Source organism: Rutidosis leptorrhynchoides, chromosome 9, assembly GCF_046630445.1.
Source record: "Rutidosis leptorrhynchoides isolate AG116_Rl617_1_P2 chromosome 9, CSIRO_AGI_Rlap_v1, whole genome shotgun sequence".
In the NCBI taxonomy this organism is placed as follows: Eukaryota; Viridiplantae; Streptophyta; class Magnoliopsida; order Asterales; family Asteraceae; genus Rutidosis; species Rutidosis leptorrhynchoides.
The window spans coordinates 119,079,145-119,106,769 of record NC_092341.1 but is presented as its reverse complement, the minus strand read 5'-3'; the positions used below and the strand labels follow the sequence as shown (position 1 = coordinate 119,106,769).

The window sequence follows — 27,625 nt, the reverse complement described above, 5'->3', positions numbered from 1 at the left end:
TCATCAAACATTGTCAATACCCGACAATCATTGTCATCACAGACAATCATAACTCTTAACAGAATTATCATACTCCACCATTAAGAGTATAGCACTTAGAATATCACATTCCAAGCATTTCACCTCGGCACATGTTATTGAACAACCAGCTGAAACTTTATGGTGCAACTTCCCTGTTTGGCTTTCCCGAAAGTCCCATCAGCTACAACATCAGTTTCCACCACACAACCTGCATAAATGCCAAACCAATGCCCATGTGTAATTGTGGAACCGCTAACAAACATCCCTTTCCATGGTGGCGCGGACACACCATGAGGATGACGTGACTTCAGAGGAATTCGTCACTCTCCGTAACAACGGAGACAATGTTAGCGTCTTTGGAGCCATTTGCCGGATTAGCTCCACCTGGACAATTAACCCTTACATGCCCAGTCTTACCGCACCTCCAGCATACCAGATTCTTCCTAGAGTTTCTCTTTCGCCTATCCGAACACAACACTATCGTATCTCCTGATGACGAGACCCCGTTACCTTCCAGTCTTTTCTCCTCGGATAGGAGCTTGCTAGTAACGTCTTCAAACTTCGGAGTTTCTTTCCCATACATCAAAATAGGTTTCATGTGTTCATAAGACGATGACAAAGATAATATCAACCTCAAAGCTTTATCTTCATCATCCACTTTAACTCCAATAGCTTCAAGTTCTGAAACAATACCATTAAGAATACTTAGATGATCTGAAATCTTTGAACCCCCATCCATACGCAGAGTATGAATTTGTTCTTTAAGACACAACCGATTTGAGATGCCCTTGCCCTGGTACAACTGCTCTAGTTTAACCCAAAGCTCATTTGCCGTTGATAACTCGTGCACATTTGCAAGCACGTTCTTTGCAGGACACAAACGAATCGCACTTGCCGCCCTCAAATCCATATCATCCCATTCTTCTTCATCGAACTTCTTGCTAGAATCACTGCCGGGAACAAGGGTGGGTTTACCCTTCAAAGCCTTGTGTAAACCAGACTGAATCAACACATCCTTGACTTGAACCTGCCATAAGCCAAAATTGATCCTCCCATCAAATTTCTCAACATCAAACCTCATTGGACTGAACTTCGACATCGTATCCGTATCCTATAAACAACACTTTCTCTGATTTTGCTCACGTTTCGAATAGCCAAAAGATGTAGCAGGTAGCCAGGACCCTTTAAATCGGAAATCCACAACTAGGCCACTAACAAATCCAACTATTACTACGAATCAGAAAAAATATTGTCTAACCAGATACCCTATACGATCAATAGAACTCGTTTCTGATGTGGACGATCCACTCACGTGGCAACCACAGAGCATACTCCGACTCCTATAACCGAGACCCCCGTCAAACCTGACGCTCTGATACCAGTTGTTGGGAAATTACGGTCTCACTAATTCCCACCACCCAGCCCAACAATAATAGTAAAGAAATAAGAACAATACACAACACAAGATTTAACGTGGAAACTCCAAAACAGGAGAAAAACCACCGGCCCCCAAAGAGAGAAAATACACTATATCACAAATTGTTACAATGATATAGACGACTCTCTTAAGCCAACTACACTCTCCAAAATATTTAACTAATACAACTCTCAAACAAGGGTAAGAAAGAAAGAAATAATCAAATACTTAAAGTGTATTGATTGGTGCGATTTGGAATGAAGACTTAGCCCCTCTTATATAACCAAGTCACTCACCCCTCACATCTTCCTCCCACCTATGTGGGATACACATATCTTCTACTAGCCAAAATAAACCAACACTAGAATGATTACTCTCACATACACAAATGATATCCAATGATGTTCATGTGAATTTTATGTGCGCTGCATAACGTTCCTCATTTGAGGTTGAATCTTGAAAGAAGTTAGTCGAAACCCACCAGTGTTTCATAGTGGGAGCTAATATTCTTTAAGGACAGTGATCAACACGTCCTCAATTCTTGTTTAATTCTGATAGTATTCGAATTTTCAACAATCTTATAAAATATTAGTAAAGGATTCATCTAGTACCATACTCGGGATGTTTGGAAGTGGCACCATCAGATTTGACAGGATGGATGTGATGAACTTTACTTAATGGAATGAAAAAATGAAGTTCTTGTTAACAGCCCTCAAAGTTTATTACGTTTTGGATGATCAAATATTAGGTGTGTTAACTGAAGAAGAACAAAGACAATGAATTTGTTGAGACCCCAAAGTGTTTAAGGATTTAAGTATGACAAAACAGCATTATATATACTAAAATGTTATGTACAATCAGCATAGGTTTATTTATATATAGACTACATTTGTTGTTGTGTCGAGTGTTCCAGTATGCTGCCTGATCTACCAGCACAAGGTAGACAATATTCTTCAATCAGCACAGGATGTGTGCCCAACAAATTAAGAAGATCAAGTGAACCAGTAGAAGAACCAGTCTAGCTGGTAGCAGCATACAACACTTAGACAATTATGTTCTATTACAAGCATAATAGTTTTATGTGTGGTCTACATCAATCGTACTATTCAACAGAAGTCGAAGACAAAGTTGAATAGAAAATGACACGTGTCGGTGGCTGACAAGTGACCTTACAAGATCACGTGGGAATGCAGAAGTTTAACGCATGTGCAGACATGGGTTATTACTTGTCAACGCCTAGGGAACCCAACATTCTATTTGTTTATTTAATTAGTGGTGCCAAACCGAATTGAGGTGTTCCTGCAAATAGCTACCAAAGAGGAAAGAAAGAAAGCACGCTCTCTAATGATAGACTGTCTACACAGGTACAGACATCCTATGTACCATTGGACAATAGATCAATTACATGGATAATAGGACTCCTATAAATAGATGTTTCTACTATTGTAATATTTAGTAGTGTGAGTTTATTAAATAGAGTCCAAACTTGTAAAAGCTTTAAGATATCATCTTTAGCTAAACTTAAGTGTAATCTGTATCAACCAACTATTTATTCCGTCTTTGAACAGTTGCGATTCTTTGATATTTATATCAATAAAAGAATAACGTTGAAAATTACCCAATACTCTTATTTAATTATCTGTTTAAATACACTTAACTGCTATTTAACTTGTTTAAACAAAAAGAATTGTATTCACCCCTACAATACTCCTATTGTTATCGAAGTACCAACAGAATTCAACGTGAAACGTTGTGTAGAAGGTATATTCAGTCCACCCTCACAGATTGTTTGTATGATCTCTACACACCATTAATATCTGCAAAGGAGATCTGGATGAAGAAAAATACAGTGCTGAAAAAGAAGGAGCAGATAAGTTTATCACATTTAAATTCTTTGAATTTGTCATGGTTGGTGATTTCTCTATATTAAATCATGTTCACGAATTTCGGATTTTAGTTTCAAGGTTTAAAAATCTAAATATTGAAATTCTTTAAAAGTTATTGGCTAGTGCCATCATCACAAAGTTACTCCCTTCTTGGCTTAATCATAAAAAGAAAAAGATGCACACATCAGAATATTTCAATCTGAATCAGATTCAGAAACATCTTCGAATCGAAGAGGAAACACGATCGTGAAAAGAATCTAAATGGTTCATCAACTTCGAAAGTAACTTTGTTGATTCAGGAAAGAAGAACAACAAAGGAAATGACAAGAACCCAACGGAAAATCGGATTTCCTCGAAAGAAAATAAGAAAGGCAAAAAGTCCTATGTGATATGTTACAAACGTGGTGAAAAGGGACATATCAAACTCTTTTGCAAATATACAAAGAAGAAACATCACAGTTCTAAAGATGAAAGTGTTAATGTAGTCGAACATGATAATACCTCAAAAATAACTGCCATGGCTTTTGAAATGATCATTGGCATGATCCATGAAGCACATATGGCTAGTTTGACAACAACTGATGATTGGTGGTATGATTCGAATGCAACTTCTCAAACAACAAATCACTCTTCAAGGATTATGAAGAGTGTGGAGAAGGACAAGAAGTAATGATGGGTGTTCATCATACTTCTAGAGTTGTTGAAACATGGAATGCGGGTACTCGATCCGTGATGGGCGGGTAAAATTATAAAATCTTACCTGCAAGCGGGTCGCGGGTACATAATAACCGTCGCTGGTAAAACCTGATCCGTTAATTCATGAGACTTTTTTTAATTTATCCGTGAATTTATACATACAATTATCAATTTAAAAAGGATTTTACTTCTAATGCAATAATTATTAAAAATATAATATTATATATAGTAAAAAACTTGATTTTCACGTCATTTTACACATGTTAATCGTACATATTGTTTATAATTAATATAATTTCCTAACTTTTCAAAAAAAAAAATAACGAAGTTGTATATTATTACCTGCGGGTCACGGGCATGGGCAAAATATTTTTACCTGCGAGCGGGTAACGGGTCTCAACGAGCACAAAAATAACCTGATGGGCGGGTCGCGGGTATATAGAACCCGTGCCCATTGTATAATACAACTCATCAATACATAAAAATAATGGATCTCTCAATTTTAATGTTAGAATTACAACTTTTTATCCTTGAAACATACTTCATTTGACACTTTTCTTTCCTTTAAAAAACCACATTCACCTAGAAACTATACGAACAAAATTTTGGTGAGAATTAGTAGATGTGGAAAATTTATCAACACCCATTATGTAAATTGTTCGTTTAACCGTCATTAAGTTCAGGCACATACCCAACATATAAAAGTAATTGTAATTTTTTTTTTTCACCTTCTCTTTTAGTTAACTCTTCGTCCAAAACACTCAAAATTCTTTATAAAGTTCTGTTGCCTTTCAAAAAAAAAAAAAAACACTCAAAATTCCATCTTAACCCAAAAAAGAGAAATTTCAACTTTATTTTCCAGAACACCAAAATTTGTTCAAAGATTTATTATATATGTGCCTTAATTAGTTGATAGTTATGATCCCTTTATTGTAACTCTATGATCCATAATCTGTGAATCTATCTATGAATAAAACTAACTGAAACTATAAAGAAACAACCTGCCAACATTGTCACGAATTAGCTTTCCTCCTAACGCGTGTGTGGGTGACAAATGAGAGCTTCGATATCGCCATTCAAAAAAAAAAAAAAATTATACAAAGTACGTTTTCATCCGTAACTATATATGTGCATAGATCTTGTCTGCAAAACACAATTCTCATGCTAACATCTTGCGAGTCGCTCTATACCAAATAAATACCATAATTGTCTCTCAACGAAAAAATCAGTTGTTGGGCTTTCAACAAATTCAAATACAAACATAACCCTTATTACAAAACCAACATGAAGAAGAAGAAGACTATGTATGATACAAAAGGTTTGATTTCAAGTCATCATTTTTTAATTGGATGCTTCACGACTGTAGAATGCGTCAAGGGTTTTTGCAGGTATACGATGAAGAAGTTCACGTGGGAAGATCCTCAAAAGCGTCCACGCTAAATCAAGCGACTGAAAGATGTTTCGCGTGTCGTATGCTCCTTGTGCCACAAACTTCCTCTCAAACTTGTCCAGAAACTCCAAATACAACTGTTCCATTTATTTTATATATTAAACAAAAAAGTATCACTGATATGTAAATGTCAAATAAATATATATAATATCAATATATTTGAATACATATGAGTGAGTGAGATTCAGACCAAATCCTCAGATGAGAGAGCTTCTTCTCCAACCACTGCTTTCATAGCTTGGACATCTTTTCCAATAGCATAATTTGCATATAGCTGAAATATACCAACAAAATTCCTTACTTATTCTGCGAATTTGAAGGTTGCAAGAATCGCTACTCGGGGAGTAATCGGCATGTTGTGGAGTAATTGGATTGAACTTTTTATACATTTATAATGTAGTAAATTTCGAAATTGTGTAAATATACAAGAAATGCATAAACATAAACATAAACATAAACATAAACATTATTATAAATGTCTAGAAACATAATCTTCATTTGTTCAATAACTCTAAAATTCTAATTTAAATTTAAATGTTGACCAATATTTACTTTGACTAACTAAATCTAAATTTGACCCTCTGACAGATGTTGACCAATTAATTACTCGGATTATGGAAAATGATATCGGCCGGTTCCTAAAAAGGAGTAACCGAGGAGTAATTGGCATTAATGAGGGAGTTCGGTGAAGCTAGATCACAATTTGTGTACTCAAAGGGTAATATAAATGTATTAGATTAGATGATTCAAGTACAACTTTCTGACTTCGTCAAATGCCTGAAAGCTTTACATTAGGACATATATAGGCGGAGGCTGAAATGCATACTCAAGTAAAAGTTTTTTTTTTTTTGTCCTAAGGCTGAGTTCTACCATTTTTATAAATCAAAATTTGCGAGTGACAGTCTGATTTGGAATCCGCCTACATTCAGCCCATCATCGGTTTTAACCAGCGAGGAATCAAGTACCCTCGAGTTGATGATTTCAGAAAGTGAAATTCGAGACACGATTTGGGAATGCGGTAACGATAAAGCTCCAGGTCCGGATGGATTTAACTTTGCATTTGTTAAAAAGTATTGGCTATTGTTAAAAGAAGCTTTTTGCAAGTCGATTACAGATGCCTTTCGAGATAAAGGTTGCGTCAGGGGGGTCATCATCCGCGTTTATAACTTTGATTCCGAAAGTCCCGAATCCTGCTTTCATCAAAGAAGATTATGGACCGATCTCTTTGATTGGTATTGTGTATAAGGTCAATGTGAAAATCTTAACCAATCGACTTTCAAAGGTAATTGTTAAGATTGTGAGTAACAAACAGTTGGCTTTCATATCCGGAAAACAAATATTGGATGGACCATTGATATGAACGAAGTCATGGAGTGGTACAAAAAACGCAGACAAAAATTGATGATTTTTAAAGTTTATTTTGAAAAAGCATACGATTCCGTGAATTGGTCTTTCTTGGATTTCATGCTCGCAAAATTGGGTTTTGGTTTTGTTTGGCGATCATGGGTCAAAATGTGTCTTCATTCGGCACGCTCCTCCGTTCTCGTTAACGGGAGTCCAACAAAGGAATTTGACATTCAACGAGGTTTACATCAAGGTGACCCGTTGAGTCCTTTTCTTTTCATTATCGTCATGGAAGGGTTGCACCTTTTAATCGAAGAAAGTGTTATTTTTGGGCGCATTAGTGGGGTTGAAGTCGGCATCATCCGGTAAATATATCGCATCTTTTTTTTGCGGATGACGCTATTTTTGTTACTAAGTGGAGTTTTGCGAATATGGATCATTTGCTCGAGATTTTACATACGTTTTATAGTTTATCAGCCTGCGTATAAACATAATAAATCGCGAGTTTTTGGTATGGGAACTTCGGAAGCTGAACTCGATTCGATGCTAAGGCATTCGGGTTGTATTAAAGGTTCCTTACCGTTTCAGTATTTGGGTTTAACGGTGGGCGGTAACATGAACAGAGTGGCTAAATGGGGTGATCTAGTGGCTCGGTACACGAAGAAATTATCGTCTTGGAAAGCTAATTTACTCTCAATCGGTGGTAGATTAACACTTATTAAAGCGGCACTCGGTAGTCTTGGCATTTATTATTTCTCACTTTACAAATGTCCGGAAACGGTGATCGACAAACTAGAAAGTTTACGAGCAAAAGATTTTTCTGGGGATGTTCCGGAGTTGAAACAAAACTTCATTGGGTTAAGTGGGAACAAATTTTAGCATCACGTGAATATGGTGGGCTATATGTTGGTAGTATTCGAGCTTTTAACCTCGCTCTTGTATTTAAGTGGGTATGGAGATATCACACTAACCCAGATGCTACATGGGCTACCGTCATGCGAGCCATGTATGGCTCGGCAGGAGGTTTAAGTGATGTAAACACTATTCGAGGCAACAGTGTTTGGCCTTGCATTTTACGATGGTTTATTAAGGCTAAACAGCGCCACTTTATTCCTAATGACACGCTCAGAATGAAGATTGGGAATGGACGTTCGGTGAAGTTTTGGTCGGATAATTGGAAAGGAGATGGTGCGTTAAAAACGGAATTTAGTAGGGCTTATTACTCAACTATCGACAAAGATGCTAGTGTAGCTGATATGATTATAGATGGATCGTGGAGATGGTCTTGGACTCGAGAATTGGGCCCTAGAAATGAAGCTATGTTGCTACAGTTACACGAACACTTCGGTGAGTTACAATTGTCTGACGCTCGCGATAGGTGGGAGTGGAAGATTGGAATTGACGGACTATTTCTGGTAAACTCAACTCGTTCCCGTATTGACGAGGTGGTTTTACCCGTGTCTGAAATTGCTACCCGGTGGTCAAAGGTGATACCTCGGAAGGTGAATATTTTTATTTGGAGATTAGCTCGGGATCGTCTTCCTAATCGCCTTAATTTATCTAGAAGGGGTTTGGAAATTGATCGAATCGATTGTGTGGTTTGTGACCGTCAGGTCGAGGGCATTGACCATGTTATGTTTTCATGCCCCGTTGCAGAGGCTCTTTGGCGTAAGGTAAAGATATGGCTCGATATGCAGATTCCAGGATTCGATTCCTGGTCAACTTGTATGGAATGGTTCGATAACTTGCAGCTTTCATCGAAGGCCAAGGACATTATCTATGTCATTATCGCGTCCGTAGTATGGCACATATGGAGATTTCGAAACGACGTCTTGTTTCCAAATAGGACAATGGAGTATTTATTTGATTTTATTAGGTTATTTTCCTATAATTGGTTTTGTAGTCGTTCTTCGTGTAATTATCGTTGGGATTCTTGGCTAACAAAGCCATTGTAATGTGTTCGGTTTTTTTCTCTTTTCTAGCTCCTCGTTAGGAGAGTGACTTTTTGTGATTATTAATAAATTTGACGTAAAAAAAAATCCAAAAAAACAAAACACAAAAAGACGATAGCTGATGTCACGCTGGCATCATCAAGTAGGTATTTGTGTTGGGCAGTTTGGTCATCAAACATTGTCCACTAATATTATTATGTATAATGTTTGTTTACTGATGCGTTAACCAGCAGTGAGACAATATTTAATTTACCTGGTTGGACACATCAGAATGATCTTTGCGAGTCATACCCTCACCAATAGCACTCTATAAGAATACAACTTTAATTAGATAAAACCATTTGAGAAAAACATCACTTATTAAATTTACTACATATGAAAAAATCTGAGTACCACTTTTGGCTTACCTTCATCAGTCGAGATAGTGACGGAAGCACATTGATTGGTGGGTAAATCTGTAAATATTCATTATACAATCATGTAAATTTCAATCTTAGAAAAAGGTCAAGATACATCATCAAACTCACTAACAAGCTAAAGCCTGTTCTATGACTCATAATCTCAGTAACAAAAAAAAAAAATAAAATTAGAATATCACCTGTCTGTTGTGGAGTTGTCTGTCTATGTATATTTGCCCTTCGGTAATGTAGCCCGTAAGATCGGGAGTGGGATGTGTAATATCTGATAAATCATAAAGTTTTGAAAACTGATATCAATCAAGGTTGCAAAAATCGCTACTCGGGGGAGTACCCGGATGTTGACCGAATTTGACTTTTACGGAGTTTAACCGTAATTGACTTTTACGGAGTTTGACCGAATTTGACTTTTACGTAGTTTGACCGAATTTGACTTTTACGTAGTTTGACCGAATTTGACTTTGACTAAATTGGACCAAGTTTGACTGATTTTCCAAGTCTTGGCCGATTTTCCGGGTATTCCCAAATTTTGGCCGAGTTAGACTAAGTTTTGACCAAGTACTCGTCGAGTAATTCCAAGTTCTGCAACACTAATACCGATAAGCGAAACAATGCTAAAATGACGAAAAAACGATATTAAGAAAAGAGTTAGAAAAATGGCAGACCATCATTGGGCATGGTCAAAATTGGAATTTGGGTGATTGACCCCGTTCGGCCTTCAATACGTCCTGCACGCTCATATATTGTAGCCAAATCGGTATACATATAACCAGGATATCCACGCCTACCAGGTACTTCCTCTCTAGCAGCAGAAACCTGAAATTACGAACTACTTCTGTTAACGAGTCTGTATCAGGATTGCAAAAATCGTTACTCGGAGTACTCGGTCAAGACCTTTTAGGGAGTACTCGGCAACTCGGGAAGTACGCGGATGTTGACCAAGTCTGACTTTGACCGATCTTAATCAATTATTGACCGATTTTGACTGATTATTAGAGTAATCCCGAGTTTGACCAAGTTTTGTTGCAAAAACCGAGTACTCGCCGAGTAATTCCGAGTTCTGCAACACTGACTCTGTATCAGAAAAGATGAAAACGAAGGGAGAATATGCGGATACCTCACGAAGGGCATCAGCGTAGGAACTCATATCTGTCAAGATTACAAGAACATGTTTCCCGCATTCATATGCTAAATATTCTGCTGTGGTCAGAGCAATACGAGGAGTGATGATACGCTCAATTGTAGGGTCATTGGCCTATTTAACAAGTAATAATAATGAGAATGAGAATATATAATATATAAGAAGGTAAACAAAAATATACGTACAATAATAATTAATAAACTAAAAACAAATACGAGGAACTTACAAGGTTGAGAAAAAGAGTCACTCTCTCCATTGATCCATTTTCCTCAAAATCACGTTTGAAAAATTGTGCAGTCTCCATGTTCACTCCCATAGCTGCGAACACAATGGCGAAATTGTCTTCTTCTCCCCCAGCCTGTAAGAAAAACCATTTAATAACATTTGTAATATCTATGCAAGGTATATGCACTGTTGTAAAAGTCGGACGACGGGTCGGTTTGGGGACTAGCCCGTCCAGACTCGCCCAAACGCCTTAAAAGTCAGTCAACGCTAAAAGGTCAATCGAAGTCGGATTCATCCGGCCCGAGTTGGTGAAAGTCCCTCAAAGTCAAAATTAGGTAGAAAAAAATATAATTTATAAAATTAGATTTTGTGCCATGTATCTATGTTTGAAATATTTACGTTTTAGGTTTGATATATTTATGTGTAATATATATATGTTTAATTTATTTAATACTAAAAGTCAACGTTCCCGAGTTGTCCCCAACTCATCCCCGATTTGTCCCTCCAAATTCCCGACTGACTTGTCTCCGACCAGCGACTTTTACAACCTTGGTTATATGGTAAACAGACATAACCATAAATTATGCAGAATGAATAAAAAGCCTATTATTATATAAAATATATTCAGTGAAGCGATTCAGTGATTGTGCTATATAATGTTATATGTAATAACTACCTCGAGCAAGTTTTCAGTTTTCTCCAACCGCTTAACGAGACCAGCTTGACGACAGATCTGCGCAGCTATTTCATTGTGGGGAAGACCAGCTGCAGAAAATAGAGGAATCTTTTGTCCTCTAGCGATTGAATTCATAACATCAATTGTTGATATACCAGTTTGTATCATTTCCTCGGGGTACGTTCTCTCACTAGGGTTGATCGAACTTCCTGAAACAATAATATACAAGTGATATAAACACTAACACTATTAATTATGGGGACTGTTGTAAAAAAACCCGATTACTCCCGATTTATCACGGATTACTCCTTTTTAAGTACAGGCCGATCCAATTTACCAAAATACGTTTAATAACTTCGGTTAATTGGTTATAATCGGATTTGTTGGTCAAAGTCGGTCAACATTTTAATATGAATATAAACTAGAATCTTTAGTTTTTGATCAACTGACCGATTATGTTTATGTACGACAATTATGTTAAAAGTTTATGTTTATTTTTATGATCTGTATTTATACATATAATTTTGAAATTTATAAATTAAAAGTATAAAAAGTCAAATCCGAATAATGCCCTAGTTGCCGATTACTCCCTCCAAAGTCCCGACCGATTATTACTACCGAGTAGCGAATTTTGCAACCTTGATTATGGGTCTCATCCAGTCTACCCAGATTGGTTGGGATGATGGTGCTTTATTGAATTGGAATGAAATAGTATGTAACACTACTTTTTTTTCAAAATGGCTAATGGTAAAAGAAAGATTACTGGCAGAACATATATGTATTCAGTGTACTGGAAGTTGATTACCAGAAATATCGAGGTACGCCTCTGGCAATATAGGAGGACCATTGTCGATGGGCTTTCCAGAACCGTTAAATATTCGCCCAAGCATATCCATGGAAACGGGAGTTTTTAAAACCTGCAAAATGACAATCACGTTATCTAACAACATAATTCGCACTTAAATTTGATATAAAGCACAAAATATAGGTTTCTTGGAGCCTCAGAAAACAGTGGATGCAGCATCATGTGCACATGATACATGTCTATTAAAGATTTATTTCAAATGGAAGGTAAGCGCACATAACAGTATGTAAAGATTCATTCAATTTCACTGCAAATCAATATTATTATGAAATCCACGCATGGAAAAGAGAGTAAAATTAACCCAACAAAACTATGCTTTCATCATTAACTTCTTAACAAGGGGTCAAATGGGTAAAAGGAAATTAGTGCACCTCCCCTGTAAACTGAACAGTTGTGAACTTATTGTCGATTCCAGAAGTTCCTTCGAAAACCTGGTTAAGAGAGAAAAAAATTAAAAATTGCATTAGGTGGATTTTTTAACAATTAAATTACTACTTGAAGACCTTAAACAAACTGTAGATCAACCAGTGGCGGAATATAGGCTAGTTTGGAAGGGGTGGGTGCCCCACCTGGCTTTTAACTTCTAACTAGCTATTTCACCTTATTTTGGGCTTTTTATATATTTGTGCTATATATCACCCCCTCTACATGCTACAAACAAAGACAAACATATAATTGAGCCAGTAATAAATTTAGATACAATATCCCAAAATAAAGTGACTGTCCAGCATTATTGGTTATTTGTGTTTTTCATTTTTATAATTTTATGAATTGACGATCTCGTCCCCCCGATAAAAAAGTTCAAGTTCCACCACTGAGATCAACTGTGTGTTTAGACAAAATGTACAGAGAAAGCACAATATATACGTATATATGTGTGTGCGTGTGTGTATATTATCAAACATATAATTTATTATGCGCATTGAAACTACAACCCTAGTGCATTAAACAGTCGATTCCATTGCATTTAGTTAAAATTAGAGAAGCATAGATAAAATGGATTTTGTCAATCATGAATGTACAAAAGAAAATGTATTTAATGACCTGAACAACAGCTTTCTCTCCATCAACTTCCAATACTTGACCACGTCGTGTTGTTCCATCTCCCAAACGGATATTCACAATTTCTTGATATTTCGGTCCCTATCATAATACAAATAGGAATACATAGCAACAACACCATGTTAACAAACATATAAAAAGAATTTATGTTTGCAAATGCATTTTTGTTCAATAACTAAACTATAATAGTTGTGATCTAAACATTAACTTACCTTCACTTTATCAAGGATGACCAACGGTCCGGCAACTCCGGAGACAGTTCTATATTCTGTGCAATAGTTAAGAAATAAAATAGTTAAGATGTCACTATAAAAAAGGAGATCTTAGATTCCATATCCAACTTTATAATACATTTGGTAAATAACGGTAAACTCGATCCAAATCTGACAATTATATCAAATAAAGTTGGATTGGAATGACAAATTAATGATGAAAAGTATACCCATTCCAATTTCAAGTGTTCCATCCTCCACGCCATTACTGTTTTGTGCAACACCCATATTCAACTAACAAACCTACACAATCAAAAATAAGATTACTTAGAAGAAATCATCTTTAAATACTTTACCATCATTTCAGGGTGTGTTTGATAAAACTGAATGATGAAGCGCTAAATAATTCATAATGTGAAATCTGAAATCTGAATAATTCAAAGGTTCTAAATAAATTTGGATCTGAATGAAAATAAGTTGTTTGATAATTGTTTTGAATAAACAATATGAATGAGATAAAATTACCTTATTAACATTTTACATGAACAAAAGAATTCAATAAACTTGTTTGATAAGTGTTCTATCACAAAAAATTTAGGTGTTTAATAGTTAAGAGATTGTTTCAACTCGATGTTGAACCATTCAACATTCAACATCATACTTCATTAAAAGGTCAGAAACAAATGCGTTGAATTCTGAATTGTTCAGCATTCAGTGCTGAACCATTCCATTAAGAGGTAAACAAACACACCATCAGTCAAGTATAACCAATCACAATAACAGTGCATACACGTTTTTACACATTAAAGCCAAACAAAAATCAACGATTGACTAAACAATGGCTAAAAGAATAAAACACAACACTATACAATTGGCAGATAGATTAAACAGCTTTAATAGCAAAAATAAGATCCACACACACAAACCGTACAAAACTAATTGGATCAATCAATTTAGACACACATGTTGAATCTACATCAAAATATTAACTACTCTTTGAAATGATTGGTCCACGACACTTCTAACGGATGCTACAATAATTTAGGTTTCATCTTGAGCGCTACTCTCTGTATGTATAATATAACTTGAATTGAAAAACTACTTTCAACAGTAATGAGATGAGATTTCAAAGAACAATAGTTTGCCCTAAATACTCGAACATAGCTAATTGGTTACAAAATCTATAAGGATCAGATAAATTATGTGGATCTGGAGGGAACTACAGATATACAGCATAAAGAATACTATTACTATATACAGAAAAATATAATAATATAAAATTGAATGAAATTAAAACAGTAGGCTGAGTTTGATGATGATGGTGAATGTTACCTGATAGATGCAGATGGTGCTTTAGATCAAAAGAGGGGAGGAAGGAGATGATTAATGCATCAGAACACAAAGGGAACACAACAATAAGAAAAAGAGAGAATATCAAATGAGATGGCAAATATCGTGTCTGTTTTATTTTAGTTTTATTATTTATTATATGACATCATAAAAAAATAATTTTCTTTATTTAAAAAAAATTAAAATAAAAAAGAAAAAAATCTAGGCACCCTAGATGACATCATTAATCATTTAATTTACAATTAAAAAATATAATTTTTATAATTATACGGAGTATTAGTCTCATTCGGTACGCTCCTTTTTTCCTAATCTGCTCTCAATTTTTTAGACCCATCTTTCAATTCCAATAATAAAAAGAAGCCCTAGAAAATTGATTTGAAATAATCTATTGATTTCTCATTCGATTCAATTCCATTAAATCGTCTCTGCTTCTTCTCATCTCTATTATCACTCGATCTCTAATCGATTGTTCCTGTGATGATTTTAACCGTTACGGTGGTGTTGATCGAATTTTTGCGGTCTTTAATCGATTGGAAAAAAAACTCATCGTTTGCGATGGCTAAAAAATTGAATGTTGTTGGTGGTTTTAACCACTAAGATGGTTTTAATCGATGGTTTTAACCAAGGGTTTGCGTTTTATACTCGATGGAAATATTTTCGATTTCTGTCATGCCTTTCACCACTGCTAAATGCACCTGTTTGATTGTGCTGTTGTTATGGTGTCTTAATATGCTATTATGATAACTATTTTAACTATTGTTTATAGTGATGGTATCTTTTGTAGTTGTTCTCGCTGTTGGTAGTGTTGTGATTAACAAATATTGATTTACTATCAGTTCTTATTAGCTTGCAATAGTTGTTTAATTTTCTTACGTTGGTGCTGCTGATATCCTTTGTTTCGTGTCAACTAGGTCTCGTGCCGTTTTCGGACTTGGCTGCCAGCTCCCGATGAAGATCAACGAGGTCTATAACAAAAGGTTTGAAATACAGGGGCTGTGATGATGAATATGTGGGAGCTGGGTTGAACTATGAGAGTAAATGGGTTCGTATCTTGGCTAGGCAACTTTAAAGTTGCAGCCATGCTCGCCTAAACTTTCTTGCTTAATTATATACATATTTCTGAGTCCATTCTTTTTGTCGCTAGATATAGAATATTTTACAAATAGGCTATGACGATTGACATTTGGGAACTAAGTCAATGAAGGAGGAAACATGAGGTCGTATCTTGGCATGGAAACTTGCAGGTTGCAGCCAGTGCGAATCATGTATTCTTCCCTGATTATATACACGTATCTGAGCCTAATTGATTAGGCGATTTTTAAGGTTTAAATAAACGAGATTGTGAATGGGACTTCTCAAATGTGTACTTTTGATTCGGTAAATTTCAGGTACTTTCATTTATCTATTTTTACTCTAATATTCTTGCACCTTATTTATTTTTTCCCCTTTTATGAGTTCGGGATAATCTTGTGTCTGTTATTAGTTAGGTACATCTATAGATTCTATTATATTGCTAAAATGATGACATCATACAAAAATAATTTTCTTTGTTTAAAAAAATTTAAAATAAAAAAGAAAAAAATCTAGGCACTCTAGATGACATCATTAATCATTTAATTTACAATTATTTTACTATACTATATCAGATTAATCATCACACTGTTTGATGTAGGTTATGGTGGTAGAAAGCAAGGAAATTGTACGTCATTCATTTTTACATGAGAACTAAAATAATTACCAAGTTTTAATCGAATTCATCTATGAGGTAAGTTTTGTGGTTTCAAGTTTTAATTGTCATGAACCATTGTTTTTTAGTAGTTGCAGAGACTTGAGTTTCATGTTTAGTTTGTTTTTGTTAGGAGTATCAATAAGCTATATCTATATCTGTTGAACCACACGTTTAAAATTCATCTAACAAGAACTTCTTTCATTTTATATGTAATCATCATATAATTATAATTATAATATAAATACAAATATATAATATATTATATAATAATAATATTTGGTATAACTTAGCATTTTCATTTGTTTGTAGATTTGTTCAAGATAGCTTCTTTTAACTAATTGAAGACACAAATGCAATAACATGTAGGTTGTTCATTCACATAAGTATTTTCATGTATTTTCAACACTCTCAAGCAGGTGTTCAAATGTAAGTTTCAAAATTTTTGTTTCACCAATTTTTGCACACAATGTTTCTTCATTCGATCGCATTAACTTGGCCTAAATGGTGAACATATGTCGTGGCGTACTCTGCTCATATCTCTTCCTACGCGGAACCTTGACCAGTTTTTTGGATAAACGAATTGACCATGTTTAACATGTTTGGTACTGTTAGAATGTGTTTACCTTTATGAATTGAATAAACTGAAAATGACACAAGTACTTTGTTAGTATTTGTTTACGGTATTAAGTTTATTTTTCCTTCCAGAAATGAATGGATATTTGGCCTAAGTCAACTAAACTATTGTTATATGTTTTAAATTTTTGGTAAAATTATACTCTAAATATGTTGTGTTTTTATTTGTAGCATAATTTCAAGATGAGAGTTGTTGTCATCCATCTTACTGTTTTAATTTTAGATGGTATGTTATTGATTATACTCGCAAAGAGTGAAACATGGTTTGATGGTCTCAATATGCTGAAGTAGGGAGTATTCATGTTAATCATAAACACACACAACGCACTGATCAGTGAAAACATCTTATTAGTTATTACTCTATATATACGCTTATGTTTTTTTGTTCTTATAGTATTTGAGTATTTATATTTTTAAAACAAACCCGTGGTTTCACGGGTCATTTCACTAGTTATTAATTTAAATTTAATATTAATAATAATATTAATTAATATTAATTATTAATTAATATTAATTAATTATTATTATTACTAGTTTATAACCCGCGATTTCGCGAAACTGAAATATTAGGGTACGTATATTTTTCTTCTAATTGAATAGTTTACTGTAGAGTGTTAAACCGTTCAACATTTAATGTGTTTGTTTTTCATGACCCGTCCTAATCCATCTGGACGAATACATTATATTTGGTTACATCGCGAGGTACTTGACCTCTATATGATACATTTTACAAACATTGCTTTCGTTTTAAAAAGACAAAATTTCTTTACATCGAAAGTTGACGGCATGCATACCATTTCATAATATATCCAACTATAATTGACTTAATAATAATCTTGATGAACTCAACGACTCGAATGCAACGTCTTTTGAAATATGTCATGAATGACTCCAAGTAATATCTCTAAAATGAGCAAATGCACAGCGGAAGATTTCTTTCATACCTGAGAATAAACATGCTTTCAAGTGTCATCCAAAATGTTGGTGAGTTCATTATTTTATCATAATCAATCATTTCCAATAATATAATAGACCACAAGATTTCATTTTTCATAAACATCCATCTCATATCAGGCATTTTGCAAACTGCATAGAGATAAAAATCATTCATATGGTGAACACCTGGTAACCGACCTTAACAGGATGCATATAAAATATCTCCATCATTCCGGGACTCCCTCCGGACATGATAAATTTGAAGTACTAAAGCATCCGGTACTTTGGATGGGGCTTGTTGGGCACAATAGATCTATCTTTAAGATTCGCGTCAATTAGGGTGTCTGTTCCCTAATTCTTAGATTACCAGACTAAAAAGGGGGCATATTCGGTTTAATAATTCAACCATAGAATGTAGTTTCGATTACTTGTGTCTATTTCGTAAAACAGTTATAAAAGCAGCGCATGTATTCTCAGTCCCAAAAATATATATTGCAAAAGCATTTAAAAAGGGAGCAAATGAAACTCACTATACTGTATTTTGTAGTAAAAATACGTATGACGTCATTGAACAAGTGTAGGGTTAGCTTTGAATTCATGAACCTATATCATTCATATATGTATTAAAACATATTCTTGTAATCGAATAAATTTATATATTATTATTAGTGATATAATTGTTATTTTTAATAATTTATATGTTTCATTATTTATTTTTATATCTTTATTTTATATATAGTAATATTAATATAGTTAAGTTAAGTATATTAAATATATCTTTTATATAAAGATTATTTGTTTATGAATTTGTTAATTTTGATGATACTAAAGTTAGTAAAAATAATGATATTATATAATTATATCGATAAAAGTGATGATAATAATAATGTTAATAGAATTAATGATATTAATAATGATAATAATACTAAATTGTACTATGATAACAATAGTTATAATAATTTTAACAATTCCTTTAAATCATAAATTAAGAAATTTTAATTTTTCCCATTTTCTTACTAATCTTTATATCCAAGATTTCTGTGTTCATAATCCTAATAATAATATTATTAAAAGCTTTATATTCCTAATCATCATAATCTTCGTGTCAACTTTCTACGCTACTGCCTATAGGTTTGTAATACATTAATTTGTACTAAAATCATAATTTTTACTCGTATTCGTATACCTATAACTAATTTCTATCGTATCATCTTTTATTATGTGTTTATGTTAATAATATGTTTAGTATCATAATGATAATAATAATAATAACAACAACAACAACAACAACAACAACAACAACAACAATAATAATAATAATAATAATAATAATAATAATAATAATAATAATAATAATAATAATAATAATAATAATTTATAAGTTTAATACTAGTAATAATAATGTTAATATTATAAATTGTATTAATAATCATTTTGTTAATAAGTATATTTTAACATAATAACTATAAGTATAGTAATAATAATAACAATAATAATAATAATAATAATAATAATAATAATAATAATAATAATAATAATAATAATAATAATAATAATAATAATAATAGAAGTAAAAATAACAAGGTATACCCTTTGAAATCTTTTCTAAGAAAATTGCTGCAGACCGGGCTCGAACCCGAGACCTCTCGCTCACCCGCTAATACCCCTCACCATTGCTCTGTTTCTGATTATCTGTTGTATTTTATCTTTTTATAAATATAACCCATATATATTTCTGTTTCCCTTCTTCCTTTTACATTCACTGATCGATCATTGACTCTTCAACAATATTAATAATCGACTGAAATGGGTTTTTGGTTTCATGAACTAACATAAACGAATTGAATGTGGATTATTTGAATTGTGTTTAATAGGAAATAAAAAGAAATAAAAAGAAATAAAAAAATAAACAGGCCCGTTTTGAAGAAGGTGAATTCCTACTCTGATTTTGATTTTAAGAGTGTTTTAACTCACGTTTCCAACATGAATTATACCTTAATACTTTCTTAGGAACTTTCTGAGTATTCAATTGCACTTAAAACATCGAAATTAATTCGAATTTTGTGAAGAACCAAAACGTTTGACTTTTTAAGATAATAACTTTGACTTCAATTTTTTAGATCGATAAGATGAATTGAAGTGTGCAAATTTGCAGAAAGATTTAGTAAAATAATACTAACAATACCACATTAGCAAAATTTGAAATTTATTTAAAAATCGAGCTGTTTGAAATTGGGACCAAGAACAGAGTAAACCATCAGTTGTTTTCAAAATAAATTTCTGTTTTTCTTCGAATTGCATTATGTAGAGGATTATGTAGTGGTTAACTGTTATAATTACAACTAATTGACTCAATTATTCTTTGTTTTGTAGCTGAATTACTTCGACACAAATTATTCGATTGTACATAAATAATTAAAAGAAATATAAAAAGTGAGAACGGATCGTACTAAGGATTAAGATGTTTAACAATTTAGGATTCAAACAAAAATAAGATACAGTTAGTTGATTGTGATGTAGAACTGAATTTGATCCCTTTATGCATAAATACGTAAGATTAATTATTAATACAATATATAAAAATACTGGTTTATGTAATATCAGTATATATATGCGTATATATTCAGTTTTGTATATATCTGTATTTATCTATTTTTACGAATTACTTGCATTTATATATATACATGAATATCTGTTTTTATAATATATGTATATATTTGTATTTATATTTCAATTAATCTTGTTCACTAATAAATATCACTATAAATAATAATACCCTTACTATTATAAATAATAATAATAATAATAATAATAATAATAATAGTACTAATAATAATTATATTAATAATATTTATATTAATAATAGATATTAAAAAATGGTGATAATAATATTATTCATAATGCAAAATAACGATACTAATTATATTAATACTAATTACAATAATACTAATAATAATAATAATATATCAAATATCATAATTGTATATTTCTTATATTTATATATTTACATTTATAGATTTTAACTAATCTTATTAATAAATATAAATGTAATAATAATACTCTTAATATTATAACTAATAGAAATGCAAATATAATAGTAATAATAATAATATTATTACTAATGATAATGATGTTAATTACTATAAAATGTATATCAATAATATTATTAATAACAATAATACTAATAATCATATATCAATTGATATATATATATATATATATATATATATATATATATATATATATATATATATATATATATATATATCAATTTCTATATTTATATGTAGTGACCCGAAAATTTCCGATCAAATTTAAAGTTTAATCTTTATATGGTTCCGACACGATAAGCAAAGTCTATAATATTGAGTCACAAAAATTTTGAACTGTTACATATATTCAATTGGCCTTCGACTACTCTCGACGATTCACGAACCACTAATTGTAAATAAATACATGTATATTTAAATATATGAATATATAATAATAATTTGAAATATTGTATGTTGTTGTTATTAAAATTAATTATGTAACATAAAATAAAAAAATATGATATTATGATAATTATTATTTAAAACATATCTATATATATAAATAAAGTATATTGAATAAGTATATATAATTTTGAAATTATTTTGTAATCATCAGTAGCACTCAATTATCTTTCGATGGATATTAAACAAGTTAAATATGAATTTATATGATTTTAAAATAAACGGTGATTCGGAAATGAGGTATATAATTTTTAGGCCTATTAAATACATATTTAGGAGTTTTTTTGTTAAGTTTTACCCTTAGCATGTTTTACTTTGGGTTGGGAGCTAATAATCAATTTGTTTTTTTATTTAATAATTGTAAATAGTTAACGATCAATTTGGATACCATAATGACGGAAATAATTAAAGAAACTTAATATAAACATTTGAGATTTCTTTTCGAATACTTTTATCCGCCACTGATTTACAAACGGAGTACGACATAATATCTCTATTAAAACTGTGGGTGGAAGGCTGCTGAACTGTTGTATATTGTGAATCATGTGATTAATAATTATTACTATATTATTATGATCTTCTATCGAGTTTTGTTTTAAACTGTGTTTGATTAACAAATAGTAATTACATCCGTGATATTGAATTAGGAACTGAAAATCATTGGTTTGCTTTTTATTTTATCAAGCTAGCCTATCGATCCTATTCCTGTTGCAATTCAAGAACCAAGTCAAACACCTTTAAACTAATTGATCAACTATCACCATCTCACAAAAACGAAGATACCCACCGAGAATTATGCCTACTACTTTCTGTTTCAAGTCTTATTCAATCTAATCTCTAAAATATATATATATATATATATATATATATATATATATATATATATATATATATATATATATATATATATATATATATATATATATATACTTTACATATTATATTGGTAAAAGATAGATATATACACTTATTAAATATATGATCAAATATCTAAAAACCACAACACAAAAACTATAATTCGACACTTGTTTTGTTCCTATTTTTTTTATCGACCCCCACAACCATACTATACGAACAACACCATAACAAGCCACAAACCACCGGTATCGTTACTGCATCTGTTTCTATATTTCTATTTCAGTTTACATTTAACCACGATCATCACCCAAGCCATAATCCTCGTCCCATTTATCTCCTATTTTACTTCTATCAACAACCATCAATAACCACCTTATCACCATGAAACCCACTTCACCAATCCCTTGACTTTTGTTTATGTTTCTAGCTTTTTCAATATACGCAATCCATTGAATCCTGAATAACCACTGATAAGGCTAAAAAGGAACATATATTTCATAGCAAAATCCCCCAAGAAAGACAAGATTTTAGTTGCAATTGTTCCATTTTCAAGTAATATTCGTTTATTTTAAATAAGTGCGAAGACAAAAGGCAAAAACGACGAATTGAAGACACAAAGGTCCAAAAAGCTCAAAAGTACAAGATACAATCAAAAAGGTTCAAATTATTGATGAGGAACGTCTAAAAATGACAAGAGTACAAGTTACAAAACGCAAAGTACAAAATATAAAATTGTACGCAAGGACGTTCGAAAATCCGGAACCGGGACCAGAGTCAACTCTCAACGCTCGACGCAACGGTGTAAAAATTACGAGTCAACTATGCACAAGAATAAAATATAATATTTAAATAATTCATAATAAGAATAATATTAAATAATAAAAAGTTGTTAATTGAGCATAGTTCAGGGGTCATAAGTGAAAATTCAATTTCTAAATTCGCCTATAAAAGGCTTTGTAATCGTAATGTAAAAACACACCTTTTTCTATCTTTTTCTTATTTATCAATATCAATTATCAATATCTATATTCTATATCTCTATCATAATGTTAACTTAATAAGATATAACAATAATCTTAATTTTAATTTTAAATTATGATAATAATAAGATTTATGATAGAGATCGTTTGAGTGTGTAAGTCGAAATTCTGTCCGTGTAACGCTACGCTATTTTTAATCATTGTAAGTTATGTTCAACCTTTTTACATTAATGTATCGTAACTAAGTTATTATTATGCTTATTTGAGCCGAAGTAATCGTGATGTTGGGCTAAAATATTAAGAAGGGGTTATTGAACTTTGGACCATAATTAAGGTTTGGGCAAAAGACCAACACTTGTGGAAATTGAACTATTGACTATTAATAGATGGGGGGTATTGTCTAATTGAGTGACAACTCATTGGAGTCTGTCGAACCTATCTTCAAATTAATTAACCTAATAATTAATAATGATTATGGTTGTCCTATTTAGTGATGTTCATATGGAATCTGTTATAATCATTTAATTAATCAATTGGGTTGGGTAATTGATTATTCATTCTGATCAAGTGGATGAATTAATATTCATAAACTAATTAAAACAGGGGTGGATTACATACAGTGATAACTGGTGTAATTGTTGACAGAAGTGATAACTGCGTCACAGTTTAAATCCTTAATCAGTTGGAATATTTGACTTCGGGTATAAGGGTAATTTGACGAGGATACTCGCACTTTATTTTTATGACCGATGGACTATTATGGACAAAAACCAGATAGACGTATCAAATAAACCAGGACAAAGGACAATTAACCCATGGTAATAAATTAAAATCAACACGTCAAACATCATGATTACGAAAGTTTAAATAAGCATAATTCTTTTATTATATTTCTCATCGTATCTTTATTTACTGTCATTTTATTACTCGCAATTTTATTTACTGTCATTTTATTTATTGTCATTATTTTACGCACTTTAATTATCGTCATTTATCTTTACGCTTAAAATATAGAATCGACAAACCGGTCATTAAACGGTAAAACCCCCCTTTTATAATAATATTACTACTTATATAATTATATATATTTTGTATAAATATAGTTAAAAATATAGTAAGTATCACCAGCTCCCTGTGGAACGAACCGGACTTACTAAAAACTACACTACTCTACGATTAGGTACACTGCCTATAGTGTTGTAGCAAGGTTTAGGTATATCCCATCCGTAAATTAATAAAACTTGTGTCATATTTTGTAGTATTTTGTATTAAAAATAATACTATTTCGTACCCTCACGCTACATCATCAAGTTTTTGGCGCCGCTGCCGGGGAGCGCTAAAACGCTATATTTTTAATTATAATAATATTGAAATAAAATATAATAATATTGAAATAGAATATAATAATATAATAATATTGAAATAGAATATAATAATATAATAATATTTTAGAATTACGTAAAATTTTAAAAAGACGTATTTATTAAATACTTCAGGGGTATATTATGTAACTTGTAATTAATAATTTCTATCATATCGCTTTCATGTGAATAGTAAATTAATTAATTTCTTTTCATTTACTATTCATGAATAGTAAATGACTTAAAAAAAAAAGTTTTGAAAAAAAATAATAATTATAAAAAAATTATTAATTTGTAAAAAAAAAACCTAAAAAAAAAAAAAAACGAAAAAAAAAAAAACCTAAAAAAAAAAAAAAAAAAAAACCTAAAAAAAAAAAATGTTTTTTTTTAGTTTTATTACCTTTAGATTTTTAGACTATAGTCGCAACTTTTAGTATTAAGTTTAGTTTTGCCATAGTTATTTTTACTTCTAGAATTTTTAGGCTTTGCCGTAAAATCCCTTAAGTGCTTATTCCTTAGACTAAGTTTTAGGTGCTTTAGAATTTTACGACGCCGTATTTCGCACTACTTTCTTATTTTTATTTTTCGACGCCTATTTTTCGACCTTTTTATTTTTCGACACTTTTCGACGCGCAATTTTTTTCTCTCTTATTTCTCGCCATTCTAGTTTTTAGGACTTAGATTTTTTTCTACTTCTTCTCTAAATTTCTTAAAATTACGAAAATTTATTTTAAGTGGTTAAATTGATAGACATTAAAATTTTCTGGTTCGTAGTAATAGTTGGATTTGTACGTGGACCGGGTTATTGGAGCCAAACAGTACTCAATTATATTGAGACCAAACGAATCCTGCCCCTCTGCTGCATCTTTTGGCTATTCGAAACGTGGGCAAAATCAGAAAAGTCTATTGATTGGACAACTTATATAAGTTTTTCTATTTTTATAACTAATAGGATATCCTGTGAATGCACCGAGCAAGACGTTCATCACCTTTTGTACGTTCACCACCTGTAACTCGATCAAGACATTTAGCAAATATCGCCGCCATTGATTTTTCTTTAGAATCATCATCCAGTCGACCAAGTACTCAAACTCAAACTTCCGATAACCCAGTTTTTGAAACAAACCTCACAATTGAGAATCCGGAGAATACTCAGGGACAATTCCGAGACCCTGATCCACTAATTATTCCTCCAGAACCACCAATCCTTCAAACAGAGATTGTTGAGGAAGAAACCATTAAATTAGAAACCTCTAGTGATTTGGATACAACACTTCCAATCATGGAAAATCTAGAACCTCTAAGTATGGAAGACCGAATGAGAGCTACACGCACGGGCCAAGGTCACGCCATTATTAAGCCAGAAGTTAATGCGCCAGATTATGAAATCAAAGGACAAATTCTACACATGGTAACTAACCAATGCCAATTCAGTGGTGCACCGAATGAAGATCCTAACGAACACCTTCGTACGTTTAAAAGAATTTGTACACTATTCAAAATCCGAGAAGTGGAAGATGAGCAGATCTATCTCATGTTGTTTCCCTGGACTTTAAAGGGAGAAGCCAAAGATTGGTTAGAATCGTTACCTGAAGGGGCGATTGACACATGGGATGTTTTAGTTGAAAAATTTCTTAAACAATTCTTTCCGGCATCCAAAGCCGTGAGACTTCAAGGAGAAATTGTTACGTTCGCGCAAAAGCCAAATGAAACTCTATATGAGGCGTGGACAAGATTTGAAAAGTTGTTGAGAGGATGTCCTCAACACGGTTTAGACACTTATCAAATAGTACAAATATTCTACCAAGGTGTCAACGTTGCTACATGAAAAGACATCGACATAACAGCTGGTGGTTCCATTATGAAGAAAACCGCAACTGAAGCTTACAAAATTATTGATAACACAGCCTCCCACTCTCATGAGTGGCATCAAGAAAAAGATATTTTTCGTTCATCTAAAGCGGCTAGAGCCGATTCTAGCCATGACTTTGATTCCGTTTCCGCAAAAATAGATGCTTTCGAAAGACGAATGGAAAAGATGAATAAAGATATTCACGCAATACGAATCAGTTGTGAGCAATGCGGTGGACCACACTTAATGAAAGACTGTCACATTGAACAAACGATGGAACAACGTGAGAATGTTGTCTACATGAACCAAAGGCTGGAAAATAGTTATCAGAATAATTATCAACCGCCAAGGCCAAACTTCAATCGAAATCAAAACATTCTTTACAATCCAAAAGGACCCGACAATAACTCGTATAACCAACAAGGTCCGAATAACCAACCAACTCAAAACAACACTTTCAATCAACAAAGACCTGGCTTGTATAAACCACCACAACAAACCGACGAGAAGAAGTCAAATCTGGAAGAAGTGGTATTTAAGCTAGTTGAATCTCAAACACAATTTATTGAAACTCAAACCCAAACGAATGAGAGGTTTGAGCAGTCATTTAGAACTCAACAAGCTTCCATTTTGAATCTAGAAAAACAAGTAGGTACTCTTGTTAGATTGATGAGTGAAAGGGAACAAGGAAAGCTACCGAGTAATAATGAAGTAAATCCTCGGAATGAAAATGTTAACATGATATCAACAAATTCTGAAAAACCAATACCAGAAGATGGGAAAGTTTTAGATGTAAGTAACAATGAAGAAGTTACACCACCACCACCACCCGAGTATGTAAAGCCAGTGGTGGCACCATACAGACCACCCATCCCGTTTCCAAGAAAAGGAGTTGAGTATGAGCAAGTAATAGGTAATAAAGTTTGTGATACCTCTGGAAAGAAGAAGAAGAAGAATAAAAAAGTGCAAGAAACAAAAACAGTAGAAGTAAACCCGGTGAAGACAGTTCCACCAAATCCTCCACCTAGGGTAGGTGATCCGGGTGAATTTATTGTTCCTTGTCTACTTA

The 27,625-nt window shown here is 32.5% G+C and overlaps 1 protein-coding gene and 1 long non-coding RNA gene across 3 annotated transcripts; one reads left to right on the top strand and one right to left on the bottom strand.

The window, feature by feature from the left end:
- Positions 1 to 5,108: 5,108 nt before the first annotated feature.
- On the bottom strand, positions 5,109 to 14,829 carry LOC139867431 (V-type proton ATPase subunit B 1). Its single transcript, XM_071855794.1, has 15 exons — positions 14,696 to 14,829; positions 13,594 to 13,666; positions 13,364 to 13,419; positions 13,134 to 13,232; positions 12,461 to 12,520; positions 12,030 to 12,141; positions 11,225 to 11,433; positions 10,550 to 10,681; positions 10,300 to 10,437; positions 9,848 to 9,998; positions 9,365 to 9,447; positions 9,174 to 9,221; positions 9,020 to 9,073; positions 5,661 to 5,744; positions 5,109 to 5,547 (listed from the first exon to the last, which is right to left on the bottom strand). The coding sequence occupies exons 2-15, from the start codon at positions 13,649 to 13,651 to the stop codon at positions 5,362 to 5,364; spliced, it is 1,470 nt and encodes a 489-aa protein (XP_071711895.1). The 5' UTR covers positions 13,652 to 13,666; positions 14,696 to 14,829; the 3' UTR covers positions 5,109 to 5,361.
- Positions 14,830 to 15,164: 335 nt separating this feature from the next.
- On the top strand, positions 15,165 to 17,276 carry LOC139867425 (uncharacterized). 2 transcript variants are annotated; one of them, XR_011765836.1, is made up of 3 exons: positions 15,165 to 16,101; positions 16,386 to 16,478; positions 16,752 to 17,276. It is a non-coding gene; the product is annotated as an uncharacterized lncRNA (long non-coding RNA). The 2 variants fall into 2 exon arrangements; XR_011765835.1 differs by having other exon boundaries at positions 16,386 to 17,276.
- The last annotated feature ends 10,349 nt before the right edge of the window (positions 17,277 to 27,625 follow it).

Coding starts and splice junctions, on each gene's coding strand:
- LOC139867431 (XM_071855794.1), bottom strand. CDS start 13,651: ATGGGTGTTGCACAAAACAGTAATGGCGTGGAGGATGGAACACTTGAA. Junction 10,682..11,224: donor AAACTGAAAACTTGCTCGAG/GTAGTTATTACA, acceptor TTTTTCTTACAG/GCTGGGGGAGAAGAAGACAA. Junction 9,448..9,847: donor TTTGACCATGCCCAATGATG/GTCTGCCATTTT, acceptor ATGATTTATCAG/ATATTACACATCCCACTCCC.